Genomic DNA, 23673 nt, shown 5'->3' on the forward strand with positions numbered 1-23673 from the left:
GGTTTATCTACCCCTCGGTAGATAAAAATTTTATAAAAAAATAATCGCAATTCTTTCAATGCAATCATGCATAATACAAAATAATAAAATATTTATTAATTATGGAGTAAGAGTAAAACAAAAAATTTTCTTTATACAAGTTTCAATACGGAAAAAAAATAGATAATAAACAAACCATTTTGTCTTGGTCGGATAAAATATTAATGGTATGAACCAAGATTAATATACGAATCAGATAATTAAAAAAAACTCAACTCACAGACTTATTTCTTAATAGCACTTCAGAAATAATTTCAAAGTTACACAACGTATGTTTATATACAAATACATTGTCCCATTGCTATTTTATTTATTTATTGTTATCATTAACAGAATTTTAGTGCTATTAAAATGTAATCCCCTTGTAAGCAGTCCTTAATCAGAGACCATTCTTGTGCTAGGTGAAAGCGGAATGGTATTAAACCTTTACAACTGATAAGCCATCCTCAAAGAACGGGAGGAAATTGAGTTATATGTCTGTCTTATTTGGAGGCCAATTAACAGACTTAAAAAAAAGGTACTAACTAATGTACTGGGCAATATGTGGATCAATCTGGCTGCAGTTAAAATAGCAATGATACATTTTATGCTAAAAATGTCCGAATTAGTATATGGATCTGTATTTTGTTTACAAAATATTATTTAAATACTACAGCTTACGTGATCGTATAATAAATATAACTAAAATCGGGCTAAGGCTTCCTAAAGAAAATTCATAACCAGACCTTGGGTGGAGTATAAAAATATCCAGCTAAATTAAAAAACAATCAGAGATTTCTGAAAATCCAAACTGACAGCGAATCAATATTGGATTAACCGCCAAAATAAGGTTGAGGTTCATCTCAGAATCTTGAGATTAAAAAAAAATTAAACAACAGAATATTTGAAAAATTGTTAAAAAACTCCACTCGATACATGCGTCTTCAATCATAAAAAAACTAATTTATGTATATATGACCGATATACAGTTTAGTGTGTGTGTGTATACATACACACACTACACAAGACCACTCTCTAATTTATCACAACCCTATAAGTCTACCGTTCCATGTTTTCAGAAGCCCTGATTGGTTTATAATTTAGTTGGATAATCCCACGCACAAATAAATTCTAAGTCTTGCTGATTGGCAAGTATTTTCTTTAAGGAAATCTGATCCTGATTTTAATCAGGTCTTTTAGTATCTGGAGGAAAAGCAGTTGTTACAGCTTATACTCGACCGACCAAAACTGTTGATAATTAATGTAAGCCCAATTCAATTTGGTAGACACTAAACATCAAGGAAATTCAAGGGGTGATGAATCCCAGCTACCTGCAGGGGTCTTTTAAATACTTAATGCGTGGTGTTGTATTTTATTCTAAGTCCTTTTTCAAGAGACTTGGTTAATCACACTATTCACCCGTTTCCGTTCCCCTTTACCACCACAGTAACTTTCAGTAAATTTTGGCTATACCCTAGTATTTGTATAGTTTGTTACGAGGGGGGCTTACCATTAACTTATCCGAGAATTGAAAAATATCCGACCAGGGGATGAGGTGCTTATTAGGCGATAAAGACGGGTTTCCTATTGCCTACATACCTCTATAGATTAATATTGTAGGACAAATAAGGAAGCGTTACCTCTTTTATTCTCTTACTTATTGAACATTACAAATACAATTATCGTAAAATAACGGTTATTTTATTTTTAAATGTTTAACAAAACAAACGTTAAATAGCTTTTTTAAAGGAATATTAAAAAATTCCTTATTTGTACATATACATATCTGTGTATCCTATTATATGATTTTAAATAATGCTTCGCCTACAATAAATTATATTACGTTAAGTAAATAAATATTGAATCCAATAGCTTCTTTCTTTTTTCCTGTTTAGCTACCGGTAATTACCTTTCAGATAATACTTCAGAGGATGAATGACATGATATGTATAATGTATACATGATGATATGTAGAAGTGTAAATGAATTGCAGCCTTGTACAATCTCAGTTCGACCATTCCTGAGATGTGTGATTAATTGTAACCCACCCACCAAAGAACACCGGTATCCACGATGTAGTATTCAAATCCGTGTATAAATAACTGACTTTACTAGGGCCTGAACGCTGGAACTCTCGACTTCCAAATCAGCTGATTTGGGAAGACGCGTTCACTACTAAACCAACCCAGTGGGTGAATCCAATAGTTGGCTATAAATAGTAATGTAATATCCTGTTATAAATAACAGAAGGAACAAATATAAATAGTAAACAATTTATATTATTTTTAAGAGAAATATTAAGTTGACGGACCAGTTGCTTTACATTATGGGTAAATAAACGGTATACGTATTGGTAATTTTTATTTTTTTATTGACGAGTCAACAAACCATGCTGTTAATTCATTATTAAATACCTAGCTGAACTACACGTGTAAAATCAATTAGATTGACTTCTATAAAATTATCTTGGTTTTAATTATGAATCTGCATCCTATTATAATAAAACAACATTTTTGTCAGTTGAGTGGTTGGAAGCTGTTTTCCATTTCCCGTTTCTATCTGTTGTGCACTAAATTTTTAACCGGAACGTATTTACAATATCATCAATAATGCGTTTTATATATTCTAATTTTTATAAATTTTACATTTCGTCTTACTACCAAATTAACTACACCCGGGTATCTTAAAATATGGCCCACCAATTTATTTCATCAATGCCCAAGATTTTGCCACAAATTTCTCACTTCTATTTTTCTTAATACAACTATTTCGAATTAAACTCATCCTAACTTTAATCATTTTCCCAGAGTACCGCATTACAGAAGCACCTATTCTTTTCCTTTCTGATAGATCTGTTTTTTCACGTTTTACTACCACGAATTATTACATTTCCACACAAATATTTTCAAGCAACTCTATATAATTTTTAGATTTACCTTTGAAACTTACAGGACTGCTTTTCTGTACGAAAGCTATCTTGCTTGTACCAGTCTCCTTTAGATGCTCGTCTCACACTGTCCATCCTTTCTAACTTTACTATCTTAACAACAAATTCCAGCGAATTTTGATAATACATGCTACCTTATTTTATTATTTAATTCCTCGTTAAACTACTTCCTTCCAGATTTCATTAACTCTGTTTTAAAATTAAATTTATTTCGAGGACACGTCATTCAGTATGTCTTGTCATAAAAGTTGTCTTCGATTTCTGCCAAACGAACGTTATCAACGAATCTTATTTTATTCTCCTTGGACACTTACTCCGATCTCAAATTTTTCCTTCATTTCTTGTAAATTATTTTTATATACAAGTAGAAAAACATCGGGGGACAGACTACATCTTTTCCTAACTCCTTTCTGAATTATACGGCCCGCATTTCTTCACCTTCTATTATAAGTGGTATCCGATTCTCTCCATATATTTTATTACGTTTTAAATTATCAAACGCTTTCTTCAAAAAGCGTAAATGTCTTATTGTTTTTAAACCTGACTTCTAAATTGAAGCTGGGGACCTGAACAGTCACCTTTGTTCCCATGTCCTTTCTGAAATCGAAGAACTGGTCTTCATCTGATACATCTTCCAACAACCTTTTATTTACTCGGAAAATACAAGTATATTCAATATTTTCGACATAAGAGACATTGAACTGACAATGCAATAACTGCACGAATTTTTTTGTGATAAATGACACGTAACTACAAATCATACAAGCTACCTTACCTATTACTATTATAAGGGTAAACACTATAAAAGTTTTATTGTTCAGAACTAGCATATTTCAATTTTTTAATTTATATTTCCTACCGACTCTTATAAACCAAACGTTTTTAAATATACTTAATTTTTTTTGTAATCGGTACCCATACAGAGTTAACATGATGCCTGTTACAACCCACAACAGAACGATGGCCGGGAGAAGTAGTTTTTCCGTGTCACGATCGGTATACCTTATTCTATTTCGTTCGTATCTGAATATCTCTTTTGCAATATTCTACATATATAATCTATCAATCTAACATATCCGTGAATATAATTAATATATAATTTGATACCTTATCTTTATACTTTTATAAAGAGTTTCATCCAAAATGCGTTAGCTCGATTCAATTATAACGTTTTTTAATCGATTTGGGCGCCAGGCGCTAATCATATTATATATCAGTGATTTCAATACTCTTTCGATTCCCGACGGCGTTGCTGTGATCCAAATTTTCCTAAGGCGCACTATGTCAAATTCTAACAAGCACGCTATCGCGAAATTTTTGCAATATTCAGATAAAAATAAATAAAAAGCATTTTATATAACGATAAAATGTGATATCTAGTTTCGCTGGTATCGCGTCCAATGACACTGAATTGAAAATGGCGAACAAAATTATGAAAATTGTGTAATATTTCGCGTCGCCCCTGTAAGGAAGTCGCGACTCCCAACGGTGCCACTTCGGGTATCACTGCTATATATAATATTAACTAATAAAATCTCTACAGAATAATATGACAAGATATTGATGCAGAAAACTATCTTTCTCTGTAAAAAAACAAAATCTTATGATAAATAATCTGAAAAAAAAGAAATTATAAAAGACTAAAATGAATGATTAATAAAATATAAATGTGAAGTTATACAATGAGCAACTTAAAAAAATGATCTAAACATGTTTTATGATTAGTTTTTCGTGTTTTAAAATATGAAATTGATAAAACGTTTTAATCGTCACTTACGTAAAAAAAATACTGTTATTATTTTATTTATTACAGAACAACGTTGGTGGAAACATATGTACCGAATATTATAAGGATTCTTCAATGCGATCTTGAATAGGTATAAATTTTTCTTTAAAAAATACTACAAGAAGAGGGGGAGAAGAAAACCCACAAAACAATCGTCATTTTTTGTTCATTTTGATACGTAGAATCCTATAATAAATAACCAGGAACACCTTTTTATTACATATGTAAAAAAAACTGCCGATCTAGCCTCACGTTTGAATTTAAATACTATTGTCTCTCAGATGCTTGTAATAATTAAAGAAAAAAAATTTACGCATAATATGACCTATATCTGGGAAGATATTAGAATATTTATTTTTCTTCAATACTGGAACACTTTAACAACAATTTATTCCAACCGCCTAAGATTACAAAGTAGAAATAGATTCATTTACATTTCGATTTCAAAAAAGCGTAATGATAATAAAAAATAGGCGTTTACATTTCAATGTAAATCCTCCGACCAAAAATAGCATTCTTAGCAGAGACAATCTGAATTTATTTGATAGAAAAACTGTAAACAATCTTGGCTTTCAGCGAACGAGAAGAATTAGAACCTATATCAATAAACCCGCATTTATCATACGCAATACTGAAACTTTTACAAATCACATTTTAAAAAAAAATATGATTTTAACCATAACAACAACTAGCACGGTGCAGTTTTGAAAACGATTATAACCGACTGTAATAGTATAACATAACACGTAGAATATAATTACCCTAAATTTAGAAATCACTCTATTACTGAAACAGAAATCATTAGAACTGATTATGGCAGCTTCATTAAAAAAAAAATGTTTGCTTAAGAACGCACAGCCGAAATGAAAACTTGTATGGCATCGCAATCATTTCGAATTAATATATATTAAAGTAGCATATAATGTTTATATTCAATAGCCACTTTAACCTTTGACCCCTAGAACAAAATTGACGCACAATTTGAACGAGTGTTTTCCACGATTATCCCCTGTTTGTAGTAAAGTTTTCACGCCGAAAGAGTGGATTTACTGCAAAATACGTAGTAAAACACGGGTTTGAAATGCTCCCAAAATTACAACAACGAACAAAGAAATTGACTATTGAACCTCCACGTCTCACGGGTTTATTCGAAACATTAAAGAACGGCTACTTTCAATGATGAATGTGTGTTCGCATGTTGAAACAGTTGATTTACTGAAAATTTCATAGTAAAACATATGTTTTAACTGCAAACACCATGATTAATTTTAAATTTATGATGAAGATGTAGGTCATCATTACTTTCAGCGATATGTGGGTATATCATTGATCATTATTTAACATGTGCAATCATCAATATTTACGATTCAAACTTCAAAATTATTGTTGGTTTTTATAATCTAACAGCTACTAGGTTAACGCTGTTTTATTATTTATAGTTGTGATAGCTAATTATTGAGAGCTGATGTTATTTTATTTATATTTTACATTAGAAACGGGATTTCTCAGACATATGTTTCGTTAAATAAAAAAAGGGCGCATCTCAAAAACGGTGCACCCTAGGGCATTTTTAACGCGATTTTGAAAAGGCTTACCCTGAAGGGGTGCTTTGCGATCACTCGGAACGATAGGTCCTAGTCCCATGCGTCTAGCGGCCACCGTTCTCGAGATTCTAGCGCGAATGAAATTCGCCCCGACAGAATTGCAGGACCAAAATATTTCATATAAAGTAATTTTTTTAATAATAAACAGCAATCTTTACCGACAATATTTTCAAGATTAATGATTTTTTAATGCACATAAATTAGGTATTGAAAATCTTCACATATGTTATCCAAACTCAATAAATATTATATGTTACACTTACAAAAAATTTAAGCAATTATTTTTTTTTATTATGAGCGATAGAGAGGGAGAATTATCGTGAATCACCGTCAGTTATTTCTCCCACCTCCCATCCTCTGCTACTACATATTGTACTATACTGAAGTATGCGAAGTCCATTTCAATTATTATTCTCGCTCTATGCCTTTTTCTCTTTCATATATATATGCTTAGCGTCTTGCGTTACGTTACAGAATTTGATTACGAGTCAGCGATTTTTTTCCCCCATGTGATTCTATGTACAAAACATTCTGACACAACGCGCCTAAAGAAGTTTTCACTTCAAAAACTAGATAAGTTAACGGGAACGTAGTTAATAATAACTCTAATCCCAATCTACTAAAATAAAAATGTAAATATTCGTTTGTTCAAAATCTTAAATCTCCGAAAGTTTTTAACCAATTGCTATGAAATTTTGACACAACGCCGCATTCGAATACGCGCGTGTTTATGTACACCTAAGGTGTCACATCCGTGATAGGTAAAAATATGCTTTTTTGAAAAACAGCTCTATCTGTTGGACGTAAAAGCAGCGCAGGCTATACTAAATGTTTTACGATTCCATTTTAATGTTTCTGATATGTGTGTCCGCTATAGACTAAAAAGTTACAGGACCGATTTACGCGCGGGGAAAAAGGAAAAAATCGAAGAAGGTAAAATGGAAAAAACTGGAAAAGAAAATGGGAAGGGGAAAAGTTAAAAAAGAAACGGGAAGGGGAAAGAAGAAGGGGAGAATGTAAACAAGGGAAAGTAATACGGGAAATAAAGGGAATATGGTAAAAATGAAAATGGGAAAAGGAAAATGGAGAAAAGGGAAAGGTTAAAGTTCCAAAATGTTCATTTTGTTAAGGTTTTATCAGACTCTCAATTGTGTTCATTTAATCTCATATATATATATACTCAAATAATAGCCAAGCATTGCCGGGTCTTCTAGTAATTTAATAAATATCCTTAAATAAATAATACACATATTGATAAGGTAAATTCAAAACACACATTACCCCATTTCGAAAGGTCAATAAAATCTCTGAGTTGCTAAAGTTAATAACTAAAAAAGTTGATCAAATACGTAAAAATTTAACGATACAATTTACAATACAATACAATTTAATATGCACTATTACAAAATCTATTACTACTTACAATTTAATATATTACATAATATCAATAGAAAATCTAAAATAAATTATTATAATAGTAATATAGTTCAATAAATAGATAAAACTTTATTCTGACTGGTACATAAAAATAAATTTCACAATACATGTATATTTAGATCATGTCAATACAAGATAAATTATAAATATAAAAACAGATTATAAAAAAAGATGTGTTTAAAGTCCATTTCAATTATTTAAATACAAACCATGAAATAATGTAAGTTAAATACTTTAAATATAAAAAAAACTACTACAAAATAATCCGCAATTCAGATGCCGCTATTGAAAATTGCTTTGAGCACGTACACGTTGAACGGATCTAAATAAAGGGAGTTTTTTATTTTGATTTTAATCAATATTATTTAAAAATTCACAACAGAATAATATTATTCGTGAAAAAAAAAAATTTTATACAAAAAAAAAAATTTATAGATAAAAAAAAATGTGCAAAAGTTGTACATTCATAAACATAAAAACAAGGATAATTTAACATATTTAATCTTCTAAATAAAGGTCTACACGATTCATCTTATGAACGCCAGATAATGTTCTGACAGCCCAGATGTCCTATTATTTTTTTTACAGGGCCTAAGAGATGACATTATATTTTACATTAGGATATTTGTAGGCATAATAAATATTTTATAATAACGACAAGCTTAGTATTTTATGAAGACGCTTCAGAGCAATATATGATTTTGTTACAAACTAAATCAATTTGATCATCTCATTTATCGTGTAATGAAAAATCCAGAATTTCGTTTTTAGGGCGACAGTAATACCAGCGTTAACATTAATGTAAATTCTATTCGCGCGATCAGCAATGTTACTTTTACCAAAGAAGCACAATGCAATTGTTTTACCCATAAAGTTTTCATCAGTAAAAAAGTAGAACTACATCGAATATTTTACAGAGGCCGCGAAACATTGAAAACGGAATCTTCTTATCAAAGGGATTTATAATATTTTCCAAACATTTTCCCTAAAACCATTTAGAAAGTCTGTTAATACGGTATGATTTTCAAGAAAAATTGTAAATAGATTTAATTAATTTTTTCAAATACTTTATCAAATACGAACAATAACGAAATCGGCCAATAATTTTGTTAAGTGCCTGACCTTTCTTAAAGGGTGGAATTACAAAAGAAGTCTTAAGGGCAGCTAGGGAGTGTTCCGTAGCTGGAAGATTCATTATATTTGTAAGGAGAATAACAATAGAATCTTGTCATTTAAAATACTAGCAGGTATAAATCATTAATACTCAAGGAATTACTATTTATATTCAAAATATAAACTTTTAAATTCCCGGATATTAACAGGAAATAAAAACACCGATTCATCAGCAAAACTATTCAAGGCGAACGGCTTCGTTTGGAACAGATCAATATTATTGTTTGAAATACTCGAAAAGACAATATTAATAAATTTCTACGCTACCTCAATATGAAAGTTGAGTCCTTTTGTATTTTTGGTGTTTAGTTAATTTAATCCGTTTTAATTTCAAGTCGGTTTTACTTTTTGTTAAGTTTATTTATTATTTTACTTATAAAATAAATTATAATTATCTGAAGCTAATGGAAAAAATTATGGTAATGTAAAAATAAACGGATGATGGGCGTTAGAAAAATAATTTTTGAACGTAAATTAAGTCCGGACGATGTAAATAAACATCGTTCCAAATCTGGAGGAAATTATCCTAAGCAATTAATTTTATAATACATCCTAAATATAGAGTATATATAATAAAACCTAATTATTCACCATCTTATGATATCCATCTCATTTCGTAGATAATCGATATTTCCAAACATAATTTCTAATGAGACTGAAAAAACTACAATCACTCTGAAATGTAATTCTCTGGGACCGAAGAAAATCAGTAATTACTTGATAAAGCGGTAGTCTTAAACAGATCATACCTTTGAAGAATAATTTTAATAAATGTCTAGAAAAGAACATTTTCAAGAACAATTAAATATATATCACATATATGAAAAATATAGGGTAATCGACCTTAATTAAGTCACTTTTCATAGGATTTTAAGTAAATTGATAAAAAAATTGACCGTTTAAATTTACGTAAGTATATAACATTATAGTCCCACATCGGTTACGTTTTCAAGAAAATAAGTGTAAAGATAAACTTGTCGAAAACTTTCCAGAAAATTTTAACGAAGGGATATCAAAACTTAGGCCAACTTTCTAGAATTGATCAAGGTTTTCGATACGGCTCCTCACCGAATTATGATGAATAAATTGGAGAAATGTAGGGTTCGAAGCGTCTCTCGGCCAACTAGCTGGGTACAGACTATCAGTTTGAAATCTGAAAAGAGAAATGTCATAACACAGCTTTCTTCGACGTATAGTGTTGTTTCAGATTTTATTTATTATTTATGTAAATGATTTCTTTAAAAAAACGCTGAGAACTGCAAAATACTTTCTTTTTTTTGCGGACTACACCGGTTCTGCATTTTTTGGGCATTTCTTCAGAATGTGTTTACCGATCCACAGATCTAGGGATTCCCAAAGTGAAGTTACGGTTTTTGATAAACATTTACTTACATTTAAATTACAAAGAAAAAATTTTACCTTTCTCCCCGAATTCAAACGGCCGGTTTCTAATCATTAAAGTTCATTCAATGGCAGGTAATAACACATTTAATTTGATGGTTGCAAATGTGCCTCTTCAGAAATGGTTACGAAAATTAAATACTTAGGACTAATCATAAATAATGGAATTTAATAGAAGTAAAACATCGGGTATCTAAGTGTGAAGTAAAAGTATTCGATTGCGCAATTTTATAGAATTAACGAATTTGTCGATGTAAATACGGTTTAATAACAATGACAATGTGCATATTGCGTGCGAGAGAGAGATGATAGAATGGATGGAACAGTTAGGTAGTCATTCCTTTACGAAAACAAATCGTATAGCTCCGTATACTTGCATAATATGCAGTAGTACATTATCAAAACCCAACGGTTTGATCTACTGGTGAACGCGTCTTCCCAAATCAGCTGATTTGGAAGGCGAGAGTTCCAGCGTTCTGGTCCTTGTAAAGACATTTATTTTTATACTAGATCGACGATACCGGTGTTCTTCGGTGGTTGGGTTTCAATTAACCACATATCTCAGGAATGGGCCGAACTGAGACTGTACTAGACTAACTTCATTCACACTCATACAAATCATCCTCATTTATCCTCTGAAGTAATACCTAAACAGTAATTCCAGGAGGCTAAACAGAAAAAGGAAGAAATAGTACATTGTGAGAGTTTTTCAGAAGAGTTAATAGCGCGGTAAACCAGCCGTCAGCCATCAGCACTGCAATACGCCGCTCGCTATACGGGTAGTAGTCGCTTCAACATTGTATTGCAATTAGGGAAGAGGGGGTACGTACCTTTACGACTCTAATAATAAGTATAACTTATTAATAATTTTAAAAACTTCTTTTAAAAGCGGCCTTTCGTAAGCCGCGACTGTATCCTAGTAAGTCTTTTTCAGATATAGATTTCTATGTTTTTGCTACTTGCCAACTGCTTAATTTTAATTTTCTGTATAATTAAAGATAAGAATGAATTTAAAAGAAACGATGTTTATGGACTTTGTCCGATCACGGGAAATTTCTTCAATATTCCAGTTATTAACCTAAGGACTTCAAGAAGATAACAACAAATTCGAATAACAAATTAATAAATCTGGGCAAATAAATTTATACAAATACTAAAATTAATCGTATTGAAGAATGCGTAAACAATAAATTTTATTTTTTTTTTATTTTAAGTAAATTTTAAAACTCTTAAAAGTATTACACGATGTACTAAAATGCGTGCATATAGTAAAAATTTTGTTTACTCGATTTACTTGGACCATGCCACATTAGCATCCAAGGTTTTTATTTCTACTACTGGTCCTCCTAAAAAACAAACTGTAAAATTCGCTTATTTATTTATTTTTTATAATCAAAATTTTTATGGAGCAAAATAATGATTAATGGTAATAAAACAATTGCAGACTAATGTTATTTAACTACTTTTATAACATAATATAGATTAAAAAAAATCTACAAATCTTGTCGGATTACTGGCACGTCTATCTATAAATAAAAGAAAACCTAAGTTGTAGCACTTAATTTTTGCATGAACAGACTTGTTTTTAGTGTTAAATATACGAGGTTTGTTCAAAAACAGACCGAACTTTTCTAATTACTTGCCATTGAAGATATTTATTGACGTACGGTTGGCAGCATTGTGTTCCGCATAACCTCCTCAATAACCACATCTTCTTGTGGTTATTGCTGATATCTCGTTTAGTTTTCGTGTTATTCTTATATGAGTGCAACATGTTTAAGTATTAGTAGCGATTTTTGTAATCTGCAATTTTTTGTTGATTGACTTTTGCCTCAATGTCGTAGCCGTAAACCCAGTTTTCGTCTCCCGTTACAATCCTTTGCGTGAACGTTTCATCTTTATTGGCTTGTTCAAGGAGTTGCCAGCAACTCTCCACGCGATATTCTTTCTGTTCGGTCATCAAAGGAAGAACAAACTTTCTTGCAACTCGATGCATGTTCAATTCTTCAGTCAAAATGTCATGGCATGATCCAATCGAGATGCTAACCCTTTCGGAAAGTTCTCTGACAGTCAATCGGCGATTTTCACGCATCAAATCGTTGATTTTCTGAACATGTGTCATCAGTTGAAGTCGAAGGCCTTCTTGGTCGTGGGTCATCTTCAATTGACTGACGATCACTTTTAAATCGTGAAAACCATTCGCAACATCACGTACAACCTACAGCGTCATATCCGTAAGCTTGTTTCAATGAAAGGTTTTTGTGAAAATTTTCCCGTTTCACTCAAAATTTTACGTTGTATCGTTGCTCCCGATAAACGCACATTACAAAAATAGCTTACACATTGGACTCAAATTAACAATAATAAGAAAACTAAACGAAATATCAACAATCCAAGAACATGTGATTACAGAGGAGGTTATGCGGAACACAATGGTGCCAACCGCACATCACTAAATATCTCCGTTGGAAAGTGATTAAAAAAAAAATCGGTCAACAAACCTCGACTTTATCAATTTACTGAAAAATAAAATGGTCCATTAAAACAGTTTGTACAAGTCGGTGATACAAGTGTTTTCATTATCTTAAAATTTATTTTTTTTTTGTGTAATTATAACCGAAAAAAGGTTCTAATTTCATTTTATAACATCCATTTGTACTTTAAAACATATTCCATTAGACCGCATACTACGTATTCCTATATATAAATATAACGTGAAACATAATATAGTTACAAAATGAAATTCAAGCAACATAACGGATTGCAATATGAATGTTAGCATGACGAAACTGTAGTGTGTACACCTAATTCACAACAATTACATTTAATAATAACAAATAATGAAAAAGGTATTTTCGACAACGGTTTAAATAAACGCGCTCGTTTACCACATTATGGAATTCGTGATATATTTTAACGTATATATCTACTTATTTTAAAATATAAATGTTCTTAAAAGCTCCGGTTAACTGGGGAACGAACCCAAAACGATTGGATAAAGGATCATATTTAGTTTAAAAACGAATGTTAAGCATATTTTATACACATTTTTTTAATGTATATTTCTTTTTAAAATGTACTACAAACTATAAATTACCTGTTGAAATTTATAATCAACGTCTGTGCAATAAAGAGAAACGTCTTGGCCGCCCTGAAGAACAACGACAGTATTCGGCGCCACCTTCTTCAATCTTTCGGCAAGCCGACGTCTGTTTATGGCAAACAGCTCCATCGGCACTTTTAGAGTGTGCTCGCCCATGGAAAAGAATGCTCTGAAAAAAGAAAGATGATTCGGTATATCACACGCTAGTTACGTGGAAACGCTTACAGCCAAAGTATCATACTTTACAGTTTACCGTTTGAGGCGACGGGTAGACGACAGAATTTCTTACACAGTCCGGGGATTCTCTTATCAGTTACATCTGCTCGGTATCTACGTCGTAATAGTATTCCACATTCTATTCTACTGGGGACGTCGGTAAGCATATTTGGGGGACGAATGCATCCCTTTACGGTAGCAAAACATAGACGATAAGAAAGCAACAAGAATAAATAATGTATGGATTGCTAGTTGACTAATTTAAATGCAGTTTGTTTTTCATTAAAGGTGAAATACTTTATAAATAATCGAGCTAACCGATACTTAGATCCACAGCAGACGCACTTTTTATTTTTTTGACGAAAATCGCTTTCGCGTTATCATCGCCCGGGTCGAAAAAGTAACAAAAAGGCCCATTCTGCGATATTAAAATATTAGTAAAATAAGGTTGAAACTAAGATAAAAACTAACAATAATAAATACTTACAATTACAATAATAAAACAAACGTACCATTCAGATAAAATATACAACTCAAACTTCAAAATCAATAAATTTATCAATTACATGGATTCTTCTTAAAAATAACAATACCCTGTCTAGTAAATTATTATTTCCTAGGATTTGAGGCATATCCTCGGTAATTTGAATTTGCGACGTAAGGCCGCATAACATATGTCCATAAGGATGTGGATTGTAGTAGAATCCAAAAGGATAATCTGCTATAGCAGTCCAGTAATCTTGCCATCTTCGTCGAACAGTATGTTTAATGGAATTAATAAAATCGGTAGCAGTAATTCGAATGATGGTTACATTAATCTTTAGCAGCGGAATCCGAACGTTCACTACCCATGTTTCCTACACGGCTAGGGATCCCGCAGAAATTTACTTGTGTGTTGTGACGTATCAATTCGGCGATTGTATTATGAATTTAGGTTACGATAGGATGACTAGAATACAAATCTTCTAAAGCTTAGAGTGCACTACACGAATCGCGACAGATAAGGATGTGACGATGTTTTGACTGAATAATATCCAATGCCATATCAATGGCGTAAAGTTCAGCACTGTAAACACTTAATGCCAAGTAGTCCAAGTACATATGTTCTGTCATTTACAACAAAAGCGCATCCAACAGTATCATTTTGCTTCGACCCATCAGTGTATACTACTGCTTCGGGGTTTGTCTTGGATGAAAAATGTTTGCTAAAGACGTGAGTTGTTAATTTTTTATTATATATGACGAGGTCATAGTTAAAGCTTACGGGGTCGAGTCTCCACGGAGGATATGTACAGAGTAGATTGGGGGGAAAATAGATGTGTCAAATTTTAAAACGTTCATTAAACACCGGACACGGACACCCACTAGGGCCGTATTACATGGATGGTTCTCATATCGTTGGAAATAAGGATTTGCGAGGACCGTTTTAAGAACCGGATGATTTGGTTGTCCTTCAAGACGGGCAGAGTAAGATGCTAGTAGCTGGTTCCGTCTATCCCAAAGTGATGGTTCACCTCAGTCAACAAGTATGCTTGCGACAGGAGTTGATTTAAACTTCCAGTGGCAAGACGAAGAAAGGAGTGGTGTACAGCATCCAGCACTTTGAGCACGGTGTAACGCGCTGAAGAGTAGCCGATAATCATAATGCAAACGGGACCGAACTAAAGAATAATAAAAACGTAACATACATGATCAGTCGGCTCCCCGCTTGGTACTGCTAAGGACTCGTAGGATATCTAGAATTTTTAAACATCTCGCTTTTAATTCCTTTATGAGTTTGAACCACGTAAGACGAATGTCGAAAGGTAAACCTAAAAATGTAGCTTCAAAAGCGATTGGCTCTCCATTGAGAAGGACCTGGTGGGGTAAAAAGGTCTCGTACACGAGAAAAGTACGTGAGTAGTATAAAAGTACGAGGTGTGATTGGTCCGCCGGTGAGGAAGAAAAAGCTTGTTTTGTCCTTGAAAAGATCAACGTGATATCTTTATTCAGTAGTTTGGCATCCTGGTGAGTGAAGACGGCGGATTATTTTCTCAAAATAGATAAAAAAACGGTACAAATTTTTATCAAATTTTGTTTGAAAACCGGGAAATCAACTTCAGAGACTTACGAACTCTTAAAAACAGCTTTCAGGGATAAATACTGAGTCTGTCAAATGTTTTTATCCGGTTCAATGATGGCCGTGAACCAGTATAAGATAACTTTCGGTCTGGCCGGCCTTTCATTTCAAAAACAAACGAAGTTGTGAACGTTCGCAATTTAATGCGCTCAGACCGTGGACTTACAATTAGGAAGACAGCTGATGTGAATTTATGTTTCTACGCAGTTCAGTCAATTTAAATGAAGATTTCAATGCGTCGAGTATCCGCGAAATTCATGTCAGATTAGCATAAACAAAAACCGATTAATCGGGTCGAAACTGACCCAAGTTTATTAAATAAGGTAATAACAAGCGACGAATCATAGGTTTTTGAATACGACTCAAAAACAAAACCACAATCATCGTAGTGGAAGGGTCCAAGTTCGTCACGACCACAAAGTCGGTTGAATGTGAAGATAATGTTGGTGGTTTTCTTTGATTCTACAGTTATCTTGCATTACGAAACTGCCCCTAGGAGGCAAAACAGTCAATAAGGAATATTATAAGTGTCCTACTGAGTTTGCGCAAAAACGTGCGAAAGAAAAGGCCTGCACTCTGGCGAGACAAGAACTGGGGCCTCCATCATGACAACGCACCGCCTCAACGTGCGATCTCGATTGCGGAATTTTTGTGCTTCCGCAACCCCCTGATTTAGTCCCTACCGACTTCTACCTGATTCCTAAATTAAAATTTTCGCTAAAAGAAAATCGATTTGACTCGGTTGAAGACATCCAGACACAAATAAGGAGAGGGTCCTTAACACCCTTAATAAAATTTCTAGGATTGCTTCCAAAAGTGTTAAAATCATTGGAATTGATGTGTTTAGTCAAAAGAGGTTTTACTTTGAAGGAGTTCCATCACAGTAGCCTGTAAGTAATGCCATTTTGAAATTACAAGCCTAGACTTTCAAATCACACCTCGTATATTGACTGTAATTACATTACATTTCATCAACATATCTTTTACATTACAAAACTTAAATAAAATGAGCTTAAATGTGAACCCATGTAAATTGGATTAAAAAAAACAACAGTATTCTAAAATATTTACAGACAAATAATTTAGTGTGATCAACATCTGGTTTCTGTATGAAGGTATAGTTTCCAGGTTCAGATGCAATTTTAAATAGATATTAAAGTGTTTGTTATTAGTGTACTTAAGTTGTTGCAGTCAAATAACTACAAGAAATCATCCTGAGATTAGAAAATATTAAATATAAATTCAGTTAAAATCAAATGTATACCATATAGGTACAAAAGTATATTTGCTTTAAGAGGCATTAGAAGGCAGAGATTTTCCACATAGGTAATTCAGCCAAGCAGGTTACTTAATCACTGGACAGGAACTGAGAATAAGTTTATAGATATCTGTCTTCCCACCACATGCACTGGTTCTGGTACCCTCAATAAGAACCATGGGGAGGTCGAGTTAAATCAATAGGTTCTAAAATGGGGAAGGGCATTGTAAGGAAAATGGGTAGATTATGAAAAAGGATTATCTATCCAAGCAAAAAATGCAGTGTTATTTTTTCTACCCAATCAGGTTGGGTTAGGTGGATAACTTAAAAGCTTCCTCTAGGAAACATAAGTCCAAATCTGGCCACAACCTCTTGGAGTCATAAAACTTACTGCAGCAATTTTTTTGTGCTGACAAACTTAAATATATGTGGTAACAAGATTTACTTTCCTTCAAAAAGTGTTATCAAAATTTTTGAAAAAAAAGATTTTCTTTAAATTAATAAGCAATCTAATCATATGAAACAAAGAATATATTTATAATACGAATAGCTTATTAACTGATAATTTCATGAACATTGTTTTTAAATTATGGAATGATAGTATATAATCATTCATGAAAAATTGTATGAGTCATTCTTACCTTTTTATGCAGTTTCATTGTAAAATAACATAGTTAATACATTGAACTTTGAAAATTAAGTTTTCTGCTTCCTGAAAATCTTTTTTTTTCATAGCTGTATATGGTTTTGTGGTTCAGTTAACACCTAAAACTATTAATTCCAAGAGAGCAGTAACTCCAAAGATATCTGGAAGCACAACCTTATGAATTTTGAAGCAATTATTTTAAGGGGTTAGTCAGTTGGGTAGTGATTAGGATGATTTCTTGATCAACTGACTTAATGTTAAATTCCTAACAAGGACTTCTTTTTCAAGGGCATTTTAGTTAATAATTTCCCCCTCTTTGTTAAAATAGTTATGTAACACATCCACGATCAGAAAAATAATCTAAATAAATTTCTTAACTATTATCATCAAATTCTGACAATCTTGAATAAACAAGAGAAATTTTAACACTAGCAATGCAGTCTGATAAATTACATTCTACTTTTTTTCATTATTTGTTAAAAATGTTTAACTTAAATACCGATTAGTTTGGTCTTTTGCTAAATCTTTTAAAATTTGATACCAAAATATAAAGATTGTTATGTTAAAAATTCTCATATTTACAAAAAAATAACAAGAATTTCCTTAATATAATATTTTATTCTGTTATGAAAAGAGGTAAAAATCATGCTTAACTGATGTTATGTATTTTATCCACAATACACAAATCTTTTTAATTGATTTAATTAGTAACATATCAAGACCATATAACCAACTTTACTACTAATTTACTTTAGAATAAAGTAAATTTCCCTTTTCAAGAGAGAGGAAACTAACCTGTACAGTAATAAAACACATTTTCCTTGATAATTTAAACAAGCCTCCAAAATAAGATAATCAACCTTAATATATCACAATAAAATTCTTAATTGGTGATTGTTTGAACTAGATAACTGTAATTTTGTTTTAATCATAGACCTGAACATAAAAAATTATTTATATGAGAATCATCTCAAAATTTCTTTAGTAAAAAGTATAATGTGTTTGTTATATGTTTTTCTAATTTTTACATTTTTAATTGTAATATAGTATACCCCTATAACAAGTAAACACTATTAAAAAAAATTACTCTAAATCAATTAAAAAATTGAGAAACAATTGAAATTATAACATAATAATAATAATTTAGTAGCATACAAAATACAGGGTAAAATTAGATACTTAAAATGATTATAACTTCCTTTAAAAAAAATAAAAGCAGTGCCAATGTAACAAATAAATATGAAGATCGAAATAGTTTTTTTTTTATTACACTTTTAATACTTCTTTACTCAGTCTAATATTTGTCCAGAAAAGAACACAGTATTTTATTGCTCCATTACAATAAGGTGTAAGTTTTAAGATAATCTTAAAAAGGGAAATAATTGCTTTTACTGCACAAATAAAATCCTTGTTTTTTATGTTGATTGATTTACAAGTTACACCAATGCCATTTTTTATTTAACTAAATGGTTACTAATAAAATAAAAAAAAAAAAAAAAAAATATTTTAATACAATGTATCAATCAGTACACGTTATATGCAATAGAATGATTCTGAAATACATATTTATTAACGATCTACAATTAAAAATAGAATAAACAAATTATATGTAAATGCAACTGACAAAGTTTTTAAAAACAAAAACCCAGTAGGTGCCACGTAATAGTTAATATAAGTCAATAATAAAATTATACAAAAATTCTGGTTTAAGGGAGCCATTTGTCACACACAAGAAGCTATTAAACTATTGATGCCATTTGTATAAACAGTTGGGACTATTTGAGTAGCCATGGAATGTAGTAAAATAAAAATATAATAATAATCAAAGATAAACAGAACAAAAAATACATCACATAAACACATAAGACTACAATGTAATTTTAAATAGGAGAAACAGGACAGAAGAATAGCTTCTAATCTATGCCAGATAGCGTTTTTTATTTTTCTATAAAATAAGCAACAGTAATTGCTAATTAGCCTGTTCTTGCTAATAAGATAAATGAATAAACATTTAATATATTCTGTACGCATACAAAAAGAACATAAAAAGAAGTCATGAAATATTCATAACAATGATGTACTTCAAACAAGTATATTTTGATCACATTCTAAATTTGTTTCCTCAAATTAAAAATACTACTAACAATTAAGATCAACTGGCACTACAGTATAACAATAACAGCATCTATGCATTTATGAAGAAAAGTGACATGAAAATATTTGACAAATACAAAAAAAACTTGCATTAATAGTTTAAGTTTATGTGTGCCCAGTTATACAGCAGGATCAAATTCTAGTTTTATCCATAGAAGTTAAATTCAATGAGAATCATGTTTATCCTCAAACAGTAATAAATTGTCATATAACATGGGCTAACCTACCATGTCCCCACATGTAGAGTACAATTTTCCATTTATCACTATCCTTGTGAACGGACAGCACTCCTAGTAGTAAACAAAAACATATTTTCAAATAAAATGAGATTATCTTTTTATGAAAAATGAGGAAATTTACTAATAATATTTCAAATTAAGATAATTAATTACGCACATGTAATTAATTATATTAATTACGTAGATGTAATTAATGTTAAACCTATACTGAATAATTACTAAAATAGTGCAGGCATTGTAGGTTTAACTCCCTATTTCTGTTACTTACCATAAATGTAGCATATGTCAAGTTATTCAGTTAGTTTTATCATAATAAAAAAAAATTACAAAAAATCAATCCCAAATAACGAAAATAACGCAAAAAAACAGTCTGTTTACAAAACAAGAATAGTATTCTTTCACATAACCTAAAAGAATGTTACCATAAACGACTGAAATCTGGCTAATGTATACATTGAATTACAGATTTATTTAATGAAATTTATTAAAAGCAAGTATACGTAACAAACGATAAAAATTATATTAAATTAAAAAAGAACAGAGCTCAGTTTAGCTTACTTTTTTAACACTACTTACTAACCTCTTAGCCCCAGCCGCCATCTTGCTTCACTGCTACAATAGTAACTTTCCAATGTACAACAGCGTATGCAATCACGTGACGTCACACAGACCAATAATTTGACTGATACAATTTTTTATCTCTTCATTATACATACTCCACAAAGATAGATAAATTATGTAGCACTTAGTACCCCCATACCATCGAATTCAATAAAACAAACCAGGTACCCAAATAAAAAAGGAAACTCAACAGTTAACTGTATTTATTTATTGTAATTGAAAATTTATGCATGACAATATTGTATATCAATAAAAATTAATTAAATTTTCTGATAAAACATATCCTTCACAATATAAATGTATGTCAACAAACAGGAAATTTACCTGTTGTTATGAATCATAAAATCTGGGTTTAGTTTTAGCATAGGTATCATAAATACATTACAATTATATTTGGGATAATTCCAAAGCACACATTTCAGTCTGTGTATAATAAATAGGAACTTAACAGATGTAATTGCCCTGATTTTTAGTTAATTAAAAATAATTAACTTCCTTTTATTATTACAGTAATTAGTTGACTTTATTTCATGAAAGTAGTATGATGTAGAGTTTGGGAACAATGTTGAAGTTTAATTCTTCAAAAATGAATTTCTTAATAATGAATATATATGCAGTAGCGTTCTATTTGTACATTACTGACACAACACAATGTTCTCTTTCTTAATAAATTTAGATAATTCAAACAAGTTGCAAATTATCACTTTCACCAGAAACAACCAAGAATTTTACAAATTAATAAAAATTCAGAAATAAATTTTAAGAACTCCTATTGATAAAAAAAAGTAAAGCAAATAAATAACTTATTTTGATTATGCTCATCTATTAGTGGTAAAAGCTTCTCTTTTTCTCTTAAACTACTGAATAATAAAAATCTGTATAAATCACAATCATAACTCGGAGATGGTTAATTATGTTATAATTTTTATAATGGAATACAGGAATTTATTTCTATAGTTTTTCCAAGAGAGAATGGTGAAAAATACAAAATATTTGAATAACTTTGTTTCAAAATATTTTGAACCAAACAAAACTTTATAAAAATGTGGTTATTATTAACTTCCTTCAAAACATCAATATGTTTGGAATTAAGTGATTACAATTTTTTATTTTTAAAGTTTGGTTGGTAGTTTTAAAGTTTATATTTTAGTAAAAAATTTGTCAATAAATATTGTTGCACAATGTTAAGTTTATTATAATGAAAATGTATTAATTAATAATTTACTTCAAATATTTCATTTAGTAACTTGAAAAAATAATATATTTATTTAAAAAAAAAGTTTTTAAAAACAAATTTAACAGTTTAATAAATTTGGAGTATATGTACATTGTTGTACATTTCTAATACATTATTTAGTTTTCAGTTACAATTTTATATTTACAACTGTCATTCATTATTACAATTGTGATACAGAAATATATGCATCAAATATGTTGCACGATGGTTCAACTACTAGAAAAATTGAATTAACTAAATTACCTTTAAAGAGCACACACATATTTTTATTTTTGCTGTTATGCAGTTAATAATGTATAATTTCTTGTTTAAAATAAAACTACATCAAAGTGATGTTTCATATTTTCAATATGAAAAAAAAAGTCCGTTAAATAAAGTACTGTAACATTAACAACCGTTTGTATTAAGCCTAAATAATAATAATAAAAAAAAATGTACCATTATGACCATTAAAATTGCCGCAAACGATTACATAATAGTTACATACTAATATTTTTCTTATAAATATTATATAAAATAAACAAATAAAGGAGTTTGTTATTAATTTAAATATAACTATGTTTAAATGTTAAGATGAAATAAATGTAAAAAAATAAACAAACACGATATTCAGTAAATTAATTTATTTATTTTTATCCATAGTAAAAACTTCCTACAACAATTATAATTGTATGCACTAAAACATGCACAAAAATTAGATTTACTAAAGAAATCATCTATACATTCTATTGGGAAACAAAATGGCCATGGCCAGTTTAAAAAATGTATAATTTAATACATAATATACATAAAGGAAAATAACATTTTTAATTAACAAACAATGAGGGTTTGAAATGAAATCCCTGAACAATGTTCTACATGAGCACAAACGTTTTTTTAGAAACACATCAAATTAAATAAAAATTAGTGAAATACAATTTTTGATTTTAACAACCTAACTGACAAGTTTTCATAAATTAAATTAGCAAATTTACAAGAAATGGAAATCATAATGTTATGCTAAAAGAAAAAAATACAGAATATTAATTTTTTCAGATTTAGTAGCTAGATGCTACACAGAATTGCAACCTCATATTGAGGAAATTCAATATAATAAAAAATTTTCCATATTTATATATAATTTACAACATATTTACAATTCATACTACCAAAAAATGTTAACACCATCATTTGTAGAAACATTTAGAAGTTGTATTATCAATACTGCAAGTAACTTGAGAATACATCTATAAAACAGTAACTAACATGAATAATCTGTGAACATTGATAAAAGTTAGGCTAATTTTCATTAATAAGTTTTCTTTTTACATCACAATATAAAGCATTACAAAGAAAAACAGTGTTTAATTATGAATACTTATATATTTTGAGATCGAACTATTTTTAAACATTTACAATTTTTACAGATAAAAAATTTAGCATAAAAATACAAGGGCCTACACACACTATATGTTTCCCATTTACTAAAAACAAAGTAGGCCTATAACAAACATACCTTTATGCGCTTTCTAAATTAAAGAAAGCACAGATAAACATAGCATAATGACTAAATAAGTCACAACTACAAAATAAATACCTCATTATTTCACATTAATGTAAATAATGGTACTAGTAAAAATAATTCCTCAAAGTAACAGAGAAACTTTGGCAGCAAAACCATTCCTAAATTCCTTAAAATTTACAAGTCTATGAACATTTAGTTAAATTAAAATTT

General features: G+C 30.4%; 1 protein-coding gene across 1 annotated transcript in view; it reads right to left on the reverse strand.

Moving 5' to 3' along the window:
* Positions 1–20820, reverse strand: part of Dip-C (dipeptidase C) — a 602611-nt gene extending 581791 nt beyond the window's left edge. The window contains exons 1-2 of the mRNA XM_075360005.1: positions 20682–20820; positions 13464–13638 (exon numbers count right to left, since the gene is read on the reverse strand). Coding sequence (XP_075216120.1) covers positions 13464–13638; positions 20682–20701 — 195 coding nt within the window. The 5' untranslated portion in view covers positions 20702–20820. The remainder of the gene's footprint in view (positions 1–13463; positions 13639–20681) is intronic.
* Positions 20821–23673: the final 2853 nt, after the last annotated feature.

Source organism: Lycorma delicatula, chromosome 3 (genome assembly GCF_047948215.1).
Source record: "Lycorma delicatula isolate Av1 chromosome 3, ASM4794821v1, whole genome shotgun sequence".
In the NCBI taxonomy this organism is placed as follows: Eukaryota; Metazoa; Arthropoda; class Insecta; order Hemiptera; family Fulgoridae; genus Lycorma; species Lycorma delicatula.